The following is a 12,572-nucleotide window of genomic DNA, read 5'->3' as shown; positions in this document are numbered from 1 at the left end:
CCCAAGAGGCTGGGACTACATGCACCTGCCACAATACCCGGCTATTTTTTTGTTGCACTCGTCATTATTGTTTACCAGTTGTAGGCCAGGTTTGAACCTGCCAGCCTCAGTGTATGTGGCCAGTGCCCTAACCACTGAGCTATGGGGGCCAAGCCCCATTATCAACACTTTTTAAAGATGTATATACAGCGTAATCTCTTTATGTGATGTGTGATATGCACATTTAGCCTTAGGCAGATTGTTTTATAAGGAACAAAGTAATATTTCAGCAGTGTAAAAAATTTAAAGTTATTCAAAAAAATCATGCAATTGACTGGTTTGCAGAATCTTGTCATAAAGTGTGAGCATAAGGTAGACATAGGTCTCTTAATCAAAATTCCATTACTTTTGGGACAGGGCACCCTCTCAACCTAGCTTTTCCCATCTCAGGGAAGAGCCAGGAAGAGAAGGCTGAAAAGTGTTTGTTACCGAGATGAGTGAGATAGTTCTGCTGCCCATTGAGTAGGGTAGAAGCAGGCATTGGTTTGTAATCACTTCTTTTAAAAGTTTTCGGTGTTCACTAAAAGGGGGAGGGTATCTATATTTTGTGCCTAGACATCCCTGAAATTCTATACCCCCCCTCAAAATTGAATTGATAACTAGCCTGGGAACCTGTCCATTTTATTATTTTGGCCTTTCGTGAGCCATTGTAAGCACTTTAACCCATGTTTCAAATTTTTTGCCTTTGTGGACAAATGATTTCTTAATTAAAATGATAGCAGGTGTCAGGATCTTATTTATTTGTCGAGGTTGATATAATTAAGAAATGGGGTGGGGTCAGTGGGTTCCTTCCCAGTGGGAACACCATGAGGGTATATGGTACACTTCCTGTGTGACAAGCATAGCTACAACGTAGACTTTGCCTTACAAATGCAAGAAATATGGCCTAATTATTTGTACCCTCATATCAATTGGGAAAAAAAAAGAAAGAGGGGCGGTGCCTGTGGCTCAAAGGAGTAAGGCGCCTGCCCCATATGCCAGACGTGGGGAAACTGCAAAAAAAAAAAAAGAAAGAAAGAAATGGGTGGTACAATATAAATTTGTTTTGTTTACTCTCCCTGGAGACTATAATGTATATGGCATTTCATGTTAATGTTTTAAATATTTTTTATAATGCATACATATATGATATATTTTTATAATTTATAATGACTGGATGTTTTGTTGAACACACCTCTGTAGAATGTGGTATCCTAGATTAAGCAGAATTATCTGTTTGTAACTTCTACTGTGAAGCCCACCATCAAATGTTTGTGATGTTCTAAGGCAACATGAAGCTGCGTTGTATTTTTTTTTTTTTTTTACCAAAATTGTGGTGTAGTTTAGATGTTTATAGAAAATAAATTATTGCTTTTAACAGACACACTAGAGTGCAAAATAATTGTGCTGTTTATAAGATGATCACAAAATTCACAAATTCTTCGACACAAGGTTGCCTAGGGATGGATGCGTGGCAGGTTCAGGGCAAGATAACCTCCTTCTTTCAGGCTGGCCTGCATCTGTCTGGCCCTGTGCATGTAGCCATTTTAGCATAGCTTAATGCCTCTGAGGATATGGGGCAGGTGCCTCCAATTGGTAAGCACCCTGGGGTCCCTGGACATGGCAGGTGGAGGTGGCCCCTGAGCCAGCACAGCGATGAGGCTGCCCTGGACTTGTGTGGGCATTTTTATCACAGTAGTGTGGGAGTCACAGGGGTCAGTCACCAAGCTTGTGCCACACACCCAAAATATACAGGATAGCCACTCTGTAGTGACTAGCCCAGCACCTGCTCAACTCCCAAAAGGGATGTTCATGAGGGTAGAAAGTCTGTGCATAACTATCTGGGCCTGAAATCATGTTCTGTTTTGTTTTCTTTTTTTTTTTTTTTTATTTTTGGGGATTCATTGAGGGTATAAGAAACCAGGTTATACTGATTGCATTTGTTAGACAAAGTCCCTCTTGCAATCATGTGTTGCCCCCAAAAGGTGTGGTACACACCAAGGCCCCACCCCCTCCCTCCTTCCCTCTCTCTGCTCTTCCTTTCTCCACCCTGCCCTCCTTCTTTCTCTCTCTGCTCTCCACTTCCCCCACCCCCACCGTGACCTTATTGTCATTAATTGTCCTCATATCAAAATTGAGTACATAGGATTCATGCTTCTCCATTCTTGTGAGGCCTTACTAAGAATAATGCCTTTCACTTCCATTAATGCCAAAGGCTATAAAGTCTCCATTTTTTTAACGGCTGAATAGTATTCCATGGTGTACCTATACCACAGCTTGTTAATCCATTCCCGGGTTGGTTGGCATTTTGGCTGTTTCCACATTTTGGCGATTATAAATTGAGCTAGAATAAACAGTCTAGTGCACGTGTCCTTATGAAGGATTTTTTTCCTTCTGGGTAGATGCCCAGTAATGGGATTGCAGGACCAAATGGGAGGTCTAGCTTGAGTGCTTTGAGGTTTCTCCATACTCCTTCCAGAAAGGTTGTACTAGTTTGCAATCACACCAGCAGTGTAAAAGTATTCCCTTCTCTCTACATCCGCTCGAGCATCTGCAGTTTTGAGATTTGTGATCCGGGCCATTCTCACTGGGGTTAGATGGTATCTATCTCAGGGTGGTTTTGATTTGGATTTCTCTAATAGGTAGGGATGATGAACATTTCTTTATGTGTTTGTTAGCCATTCGTCTGTCTTCTTTAGAGAAGGTTCTATTCATGTCTCTTGCCCATTGATATATGGGATTGTTGGCTTTTTTCATGTGGATTAATTTGAGTTCTCTATAGATCCTAGTTATCAAGCTTTTGTCTGATTCAAAATATGAAAATATCCTTTCCCATTGTGTAGGATGTCTGTTTGCTTTGGTTGTTGTCTCCTTCACAGTACAGAAGCTTTTCAGTTTAATGAAGTCCCATTTGTTTATTTTTGTTGTTGTTGCAATTGCCCTGGCAGTCTTCTTCATGAAGTCTTTCCCCAGGCCAGTGTCTTCCAGTGTTTTTCCTATGCTTTGTTTGTCAGGCATGGCAAGTTAAAGAGCAAGAGGAAGTGAAAAGAAAATTAGGTTAAGAAAACAGATAAAAGAAATCACTCATGAGGAAGAATCAGCAGAAAAATCCTGGCAACATGAAGAACCAGTCCAGAGCAACCCCTCCAAGGGACCATGAGGTAGCTACTGCAGAGGATTCCACCTATAAAGAAATGTTAGAAATGACAGAAAGGGAATTTAGAATACACACGATGAAAACAATGAAGGAAATGATGCAAACAATGAAGGAAACTGCTGATAAAGTGGAAAATAACCAAAGGAAATCCAAAAACAGAATCAAATAAGAGATGAACTATATGAAGAATATAGAAAGAATATAGCAGAGCTGAAGGAACTGAAGCAGTCAATTAGGGAACTTAAAGATGCAATAGAAAGTATCAGCAACAGATTAGACCATGCAGAAGAAAGAATTTCGGAGGTGGAGGACAAAGTTCTTGAGATAACTCAGATACTTAAAGAGGCAGAAAAGAGGAGAGAGAAAGCAGAACATTCACTGACAGAATTATGGGACTTTATGAAGCGTTCCAACATACGAGTTATAGGAATCCCAGAAGGGGACGAAGAATGCCCCAGGGGAATGGAAGCCATACTAGAGAATATTATAAATGAAAATTTCCCAAATATCACCAAAGATTCTGACACACTCCTTTCAGAGGGATATCGGATCCCAGGTCGCCTCAACTCTAACCGAGCTTCTCCAAGACACATTGTGATGAACCTTCCAGAGTCAACACAAAAGAAAAGATTCTTTAACCTGCCAGGAGTAAGCGCCAGTTGACCTACAGGGGCAGATCCATCAGGGTGACTGCAGACTTCCCTAATGAAACTTTCCAAGCAAGAAGACAATGGTCATCTACCTTCAATCTACTTAAACAGAACAATTTCCAGCCCAGAATTCTATATCCTGCTAAGCTAAGCTTCAAAATTGACGTAGAAATCAAATCATTTACTGATACACAAACATTGAGGAAATTCGCCACAACAAGACCAGCTCTACAGGAAATACTGCAACCTGTTCTACACACTGACCATCACAGTGGATCAGCAGCAAAGTAAGAAGTCAGCAATTAAAGGACAGAACCTAACTTCCACACTGATGCAAAAGATAAAACTAAGCAATGGACTATCTCAAAATAAGATGAGTAGAACACTACCACACTTACAGATTCAAGCCACTTCAGTGGCTCGAATTCCCCACTGAAGAGGCATAGATTGGCTGACTGGATTAAAAAACACAAGCCATCCATTTGCTGTCTGCAGAAAACACATCTGGCTTCAAAAGACAAATTACAACTCTGAGTTAAGTGTTGGAAGACAATTTTTCAGGCAAATGGAATTCAGAAGAAAAGAGGAGTTGCGATCTTATTTTCAGATACATGTGGATTTAAAGCAACTAAAGTCAAAAAAGACAAAGATGGCTACTTTATATTGGTCAAGGGAAAAATACAACAAGAAGACATTTCAATTCTAAATATTTATGCACCCAATTTAAATGCTCCCAGATTCCTGAAACAGACCTTCCTCAGTCTGAGCAGTAGGATATCCGATAATACCATAATGACAGGGGACTTCAACACTCCTCTTACAGAGCTGGACAGATCCTCTAAACAAATTAAACAAAGATATAAGAGATTTAAACGAGACCCTAGAACAACTGTGCTTGATGGACGCATATAGAACACTCCATCCCAAAGGTAAAGAATATACATTCTTCTCATCGCCTCATGGAACATTCTCCAAATTGATCTTATCCTAGGCCACAAAACAGCCTCTACAGAATCAAAAGAATTGAAATTTTACCTTGTATCTTCTCAGACCACAAGGCCGTAAAGGTGGAACTCAACTCCAACAGAAACAAAGGCATGGAAATTAAACAACCTTCTGTTGAATGATAGTTGGGTGCAGGAAGGAATAAAACAGGAAATCACTAACTTGCTTGAGCATAACAACAATGAAGACACGAGCTACCAAAACCTGTGGGATACTGCAAAAGCAGTTTTGAGAGGAAAATTTATCGCTTTAGATGCCTACATTCGAAAAACAGAAAGAAAATGCATCAACAAACTCACAGCCATGTTATGAATTGGAAAAAGAAGAACAATCTAAGCCTAAACCCAGTAGAAGAAAAGAAATATCCAAAATTAAATCAGAGATCAATGAAATTGAAAACAAAAGAATCATTCAGAAATTTAATGAAACAAGGAGTTGGTTTTTTTGAAAAATAAATAAAATAGATAAACCTTTGGCCAAACTAGAAATAGAAAAGTAAAATCTCTAGTGACCTCAATCAGAAACGATAAAGGGGAAATAACAACTGATGCCACCGATATACAAGGGATCATCTCTGAATACTACAAGAAACTCTATGCCCAGAAATTTAACAATGTGAAAGAAATGGATCAATATTTGGAATCACATCCTCTCCCTAGACTTAGCCAGGAAAAAATAGAGCTCCTGAACAGACCAATTTCAAACACTGAAATTAAAGAAACAATGAAAAAGCTTCCAACAAATAAATGCCTTGGTCCACATGGCTTCACACCAGAATTTTATCAAACCTTCAAGGAAGAGCTTATTACTGTACTGCAGAAATTATTCCAAAAAATTAAGGAGGAAGGAATCTTCCCAACACGTTCTACAAGGCAAATATCACCATGATGCCAAAACCAGGAAAAGACCCAACCAAAAAGGAGAATTTCAGACCAATTTCGCTAATGAATATAGATGCAAAAATTCTCAACAAAATCCTAGCCAATAGATCACAGCTCGTCATCAAAAAAGTTATACATCACGATCAAGTAGGTTTCATCCCGTGAATACAAGGCTGGTTTAACATACACAAGTCCATAAATGTTATCCACTATATTAACAGAAGCAAAAAAAGACCATACGATCCTCCCAATAGCTGCAGAAAAAGCATTTGATAAAATCCAGCATCCTTTTCTAATTAGAACACTGAAGAGTATAGGCATAGGTGGCACATTTCTGAAACTGATTGAAGCTATCTATGACAAACCCACAGCTAATATTTTACTGAACGGAGTAAAACTGAAAGCTTTTCCTCTTAGAACTGAAACCAGACAAGGTTGTCCTCTGTCACCTTTACTATTCAACATAGTGCTGGAAGTTCTAGCCAAATTAGGCAAGACAGGGAAATAAAGGGAATCCAAATGGGAGCAGCGGAGATCAAACTCTCCCTCTTTGCTGATGACATGATCTTTTACTTAGGCAATCTCAAAGACTCAACCACAAGACTCCTGGAAGTCATCAAAAAATACAGCAATGTCTCAGGATATAAAATCAGTGTCCACAAGTCAGTAGCCTTTGTATACGCCAATAACAGTGAAGATGAGAAGCTAGTTAAGGACACAACTCCCTTCACCATAGTTTCAAAGAAAATGAAATAAATAGGAATACACCTAACAAAAGAGGTGAAGGACCTCTATAAAGAAAATCATGAAATCCTCAGAAAGGTAATAGCGGAGGATACTAACAAATGGAAGAACATACCATGCTCATGGCTGGGTAGAATCAACATTGTTAACATGTCTATACTTCCCAGAGCAATCTACCTATTCAGTGCCATTCCTATGAAAATACCAACATCGTACTTCCAAGATCTGGAAAAAAAGGATTCTGTGTTTTGTATGGAAGTAGAAAAAAGCCCATATAGCTAAGGCAGTTCTTAGTAATAAAAATAAAGCTGGGGGTATCACCATACCAGATTTTAGGCTATACTACAAAACCATAGTGGTCAAGACAGCATGGTACTGGCACAAAAATAGAGACATAGACATTTAGAATCGAATAGAAAACCAGAAAAATGAAACTAACATCTTACAACCACCTCATCTTCGACAAACCAAACAAGAACATTCCTTGGGGGAAAGACTCCCTATTCAATAAATGGCGTTGGGAGAACTGGATATCCACATGTAAAAGACTGAAACTGGACCCACACCTTTCTCCACTCACAAATTGATTCAAGATGGATAAAGGACTTAAATTTAAGGTATGAAACAATAAAAATAGTCAAAGAATGCCTTGTAATTTTTAGGGGAACACCACATCATTGTCTAGTCATAAGGTTTTTTTTTTTGTTGTTGTTTGTTTGTTTTTAGGCAGAATCTCAAGCTGTTGCCCTGGGTAGAGTGCTTGTGGTGTCACAGCTCACAGCAACCTCCCACTCTTGGGTTTAAGCAATTCCTTTGTCTCAACCTCCCAGTAGCTGGGACTATAGGTGCTTGCAATAATGCCCAGCTATTTTTTCATTGCAGCTGTCATTGTTGTTTAACAGGCTCAGGCTGGGTTTGAAACCGCCACCCTCAGTATATGTGGCTGGTGCCCTGCTGTCTGAGCTACAGGTGCCACCAATAAGTTTTTGATTACAACGAAAACTTTTGGAATAAAGCAAGCAGCTAGTGCAATTTAGGGTAATATCAGTTGAGTCTAAAATTAACGTCTTGCTATTCGAGGTTATTGAGCCTTTTTATGCTGAACATATTATGTTTTTGTATTTGGATACTGGTAGATTTGATCTTGTAAATTTTTCTTTATCACCAAAATATAAATTCTATATATTATTGTCAAAAAGCACATAAATGATCTTCTCCATTCTGTATTATGTCATTATTTTTTCATTTAAATGCTGTACATTACATCAATTTTCCTTTCCAATTTGATTTATCAATTTAAAGAAAAGATTTTAGTGTTTGGAGTCTGGATTTGGTCATTATTTTATTAAATATGTAGCACTTAAATTGTATCTGTTCTTTGGAACTTAATTTTTTTAATGGGAGAGAAGTTGGAAATTTTATGATAATCTTAGGAAAAACTCCGAGAATATTTTAGTTACATATGATGTATTGATGACTTCTCAGTAGTTCAACATTTATATTATAATTTGTGGAGAAAAGCATTCCCTTAGGGTAGGAGTTGAAGGAAGGTGAGTCCCGTTTCTACGTTCCTATTTTGGTTTCTTCTGTTTTGTGAACCACAGAATTATCCACTCAGGTTAATTAACTTCCACTTTATGCCTGCCTTTTTGTTTCTCTGTCAAACATCCTATGCTTATTCTTCCACATTGTATTTTATAAGATGAAGATACATTTATTGAAGAATATTTAGGAAGTAAATAACATTTAAACAATGTAGACTCAACACCATTGACTGTAAGAAAGAGAATTTAATAAAGTCTTCAGAAAACAATACCATGAACATTCATTGTAAGACTTGCCACTATGTAAGTTTCTTCTTAAGGGAAATAAGATACGGAATCTTTTGTCTTTTTCTTTTTATATCTTAAAGACATTGCTGAAATAACATTATGTAAACAATTTTGACATCTGCTTTTGCGATTTAAGATACCCTGTTTCCCCAAATAAGACAGTGTCTTCTTTTAAGGTGTGCTCCCAAAGATGCGCTAGGTCTTATTTTCAGGAGACGTCTTATCTTTCCTGTAAGTAGGTCTTATTTTCGGAGTATGTCTTATTTTTGGGGAAACGGGGTAACATTGCTCCTATATATTTTTTTCTTTGTGTGTATCTCCTATTAGTTTTATAGTTGTTAGGGTCATTATGTTGACAGCTGTGACAACCTTAAGAAAGTGTCTCTAAGTAGAGGCATTAGCAAAGGCCCGGAGGCAAGAGCATGCTTGTTGGTGTTAAGATAATAGCAACGAGGAAGATGAAGGAAATAAAATTAGAATGATGGGAGGAATGGAGGCAGATCATACAGGACTTTGTAGTCTAACCTAAATACTTTTTTTTTTTTTTTTTTTTTTAGACAAAGTCTCACTATCTCACCTCAGTAGAATGCTGTAGTGTCACAGCTCACAGCAACCTCAAAATCTGGCTTAAGCCATTCTCTTGCCTCAGCCTCCCAAGTAGCTTTGAATACAGGTGCCTGTGACAATGCCCAGCTATTTTTTAGTTGTCGTTGTTTAGCCAGGCCCGGGCAGGGTTCGAACCAACCGCAATGTTTATGGCCGGAGCCCTAACCACAAAGCTATGGGCGCCAAGCCCTAAATACTTTTGGTTTTATTTAGAAACAAAGTTTTTTTTTGTTTTTGTTTTTTTTTTTTTTTTTTGTAGAGACAGAGTCTCACTTTATGGCCCTTGGTAGAGTGCCATGGCCTCACACAGCTCACAGCAACCTCCAACTCCTGGGCTTAAGCGATTCTTTTGCCTCAGCCTCCCGAGTAGCTGGGACTACAGGCACCTGCCACAACGCCCGGCTATTTTTTGGTTGCAGTTTGGTCCGGGCTGGGTTTGAACCCGCCACCCTCAGTATATGGGGCCGGCGCCTTACCGACTGAGCCACAGGCGCCGCCCAGAAACAAAGTTTTTTAATTTCTCCTATTAAGTATTTACCTCAGTTTCAGAAGTGCACACCTGTTTCAGAAGCGTTTTGATACCACTGGTATTTTTCTCTAAAAGTTGGCAGTGTTGGGACTTAGTTACGTACTGTTTTTGTGGGTAGAGTACCAGCACTTTGAGGCAATATTGGCTCCAAAGCTCAAAAGAAAAATTCATTTCTTCATCAAAATTGATTTTTCTGGCTGGGCACTGTGGCTCATGCCTATAATCCTAGCACTTGGGGAAATCTGAAGCAGGTGGATTACTCTAGCTCAGGAGTTTGAGACCAGCCAGAGAAGGAGACTCCTGTCTCTACTAAAAATAGAAAAATGTGCTGGCCATTGTGGTGGGCGCCTGTAGTCCCAGTTACTCCTGAAGCTGAAGCAAAAGGATCTCCTCAGCTCAAGAGTTTGGGGTTGCTATGAGCTATGATGATGCCATAGCACTCAACCCAGGGCAACAGTGTAAAACTGTGTCTCAAGAAAAACAAAACAATTCCCTGTTTCTTTTTTTCTTTTTTTTTTTTTTGTAGAGACAGAGTCTCACTGTAAGGCCCGCGGTAGAGTGCCGTGGCGTTACACGGCTCACAGCAACCTCTAACTCTTGGGCTTACGCGATTCTCTTGCCTCAGCCTCCCGAGTAGCTGGGACTACAGACGCCCGCCACAACGCCCGGCTATTTTTTTGTTGCAATTTGGCTGGGGCTGGGTTTGAACCCGCCACCCTCGGCATATGGGGCCGGTACCCTACTCACTGAGCCACAGGCGCCGCCCAATTCCCTGTTTCTTTTGAGGTTCATGCAGACAACTTCATTTCTCCTTCCCGGATTTGTATGTCAGTATCTTCCCTATGGCTGTTCTTTTCTGAGAGAGAATAGGCACACTTGCATTTTCTTGAAGTGATTCCCTATCCCTTTTCTGCTCCTTCATACTTTGGGTGTGTGGTATTAACATGGTTCATAAGTCAGTGATTCTCAATTTGAATGCAAGTCATATTAAGTGAGAATTAGAGAGAAAGTGATAACATTGACTTGGTAAAAATACTTTCATGAAAAAAAGTGATTTTTTTTTTTTTATATGCTCTTGACTTACTTTTATACCCAGATACTTACTGTGTGTTTCATCTTAAAAGTGTTCTTGGAATTTTTTTTTTTTTTTTTTTGAAACAGAGTCTCACTATGTTACCCTTATTAGAGTTCTGTGGCATCACAGCTCACAGCAACCTCAAACTCTTGGGCCTAAGCCATTCTCTTGCCTTAGCCTCCCAAGTAGCTGGGACTACAGTCACCTGCCACAAGCCCTGGCTGTTTTTTCGTTGTAGTTGTCGTTGTTTGGCAGGCCTGGGCTGGGTTCAAACCTACCAGCTCCTGTATAAATGGCTGGCGCCCTAGCTGCTGAGCTATAGGTGCCGAGCCTTGTTCTTGGAAGTTTAAAACTTGGATTTCCTGCCCTTACACACAGTGTATAAAATGAATTTACACCCCAGAAAAAAAAAAATTAATGTTTGCATATTTATGTGTAAAATTCATTAAACTTTTTGCAATTTAAGATTTTCAGTAGCTGAATTTCTATAGAAAGCTACAATCACTTGTAGTTAAAATTATTCTGTAAATAACCTGTTTTTTCTGTTTTAGATCAGTTGTAATTTCACTTCGTCTTCTACCAAAATTGTTTGGCACTTTTCAGCAGTTTGGGAGCAGTTATGATACACATTGGATTACAATGTAAGTAAATCAAAGCAATAAAAGTATTTGTAAGATTTATTTCAAATTGTAGTTATTTATCGAGGTTTTGATAACTTACCATCGTTTACTCTACCAGGAAAATTTGAGTTTGATGTGGTTTAAATGTTTCTTTAGGTTTCTCTGCCACTTAGCCCTGTGAAGATTTATATCCCAAACAGTAGGAAAATCTGACTTGTTTTTTGTTTGAGAACAGTATGATAGCAATTAATACTCTTACAGAGACTATTTTTATTATATGTGGCTACAGTAGAAGAATTGAAGAAGTTCCACACTGAAATCAGCATCCTTGGATGTGTTTAATTTTTCCTATTAGTGGGAATTGATTCTAAACCTACCGTTAAGTTAGGGATGATCTTGATACCACCCTGTTGCAGGTGGAGCATCCAAAATGCCACAATCCTAATCTTTTTGATTGCTGGCATGATAATCAAATGTTCATTGGAGCATTTTGGATTTTGGATTTTCAGATTAGGGATATTCAGACATTCAGAATCTTAAAAAAAATCCAAAATCTGAAACACCTTCTGGTCCCAGGCATTTCAGATAAGGGATACTCAAAATATACTCTTTTACATGTATAGAGAACTAATGATTAATGAATCTTTAAAGAATTCTTCCAAAGAAAGATTTAAAAATTTTTAAAATCTTTTATAATTCTTTTAAAAGAATTCTTTGGTATAAAAACAATCCCATCTTTTGGTTGATTATAAGTCTAGAGAAAGTTGGCAGCCACAAACAATTCACTAATCTAAGAAAATATGTTGCATACTTTATTCTAAATAAACTTGTTAAGAGGTTTAGGAGGCATTTAAATTTCATTATCAGATCTGTTGAAGAATTCATTTGTGAATGAATTAGTGTGTGAATGCTTCCTTCTCAAATCTAAGATTAGGTAGCATAAGTGCTTACTTGTTTTCAAAATGAAAACATTTAACATTTTTTAAAATTATCATTTCAAAAATTCTTGGAAGTCTGCACTATAGTTCCAAATTGGATGAAGTTATTTCTGAATCATATCTCTGTTCTATATTTTGTTTTTTCATATTGCTTATTCTTTATTGTTGTTTTAAAGGGTGATATGTTTAACTTGTACCTCTATTCTTTTTAGAATTATCTTAGAAAATCTCTTTCTTTTATTAATACTATGAAATCACTCTAGTGAAGTTCTGTCCCTAAAACGCTTAAAAGAGGGGTGAGAAAAGCATTTAGTATCAGTGAAGTACAAGAATGATTTGAGTCCTTTTTCATTGGCTTATCTATAATTTTTAAGTGGCTGAAGTTAGAGAAGGGTCTCCCTTTGCTCAGGCTGGTCTCAAACTCCACACTTCAAGGGATCCTCCCACCTCAGCCTCCCGGAGAGCTAGGATTACAGGCGTGAGCTCCTGCACCCAAACTAAGCACCGGAATTTATCA

The 12,572-nt window shown here is 38.4% G+C and overlaps 1 protein-coding gene across 4 annotated transcripts in view; it reads left to right on the top strand.

Annotated features, from left to right (window-relative positions):
* The window catches only part of USP34 (ubiquitin specific peptidase 34), a 276,477-nt gene that overhangs the window by 111,397 nt on the left and 152,508 nt on the right, over nt 1-12,572 (top strand). For all 4 annotated transcript variants that reach the window (XM_053589538.1, XM_053589537.1, XM_053589535.1 and 1 more), the window contains exon 19: nt 11,049-11,138. In XM_053589538.1, the coding sequence (XP_053445513.1) occupies nt 11,049-11,138 (90 nt within the window). The remainder of the gene's footprint in view (nt 1-11,048; nt 11,139-12,572) is intronic.

Source organism: Nycticebus coucang, chromosome 4, assembly GCF_027406575.1.
Source record: "Nycticebus coucang isolate mNycCou1 chromosome 4, mNycCou1.pri, whole genome shotgun sequence".
Taxonomy (NCBI): Eukaryota; Metazoa; Chordata; class Mammalia; order Primates; family Lorisidae; genus Nycticebus; species Nycticebus coucang.
This window is presented reverse-complemented; position numbering and strand designations above follow the sequence as displayed.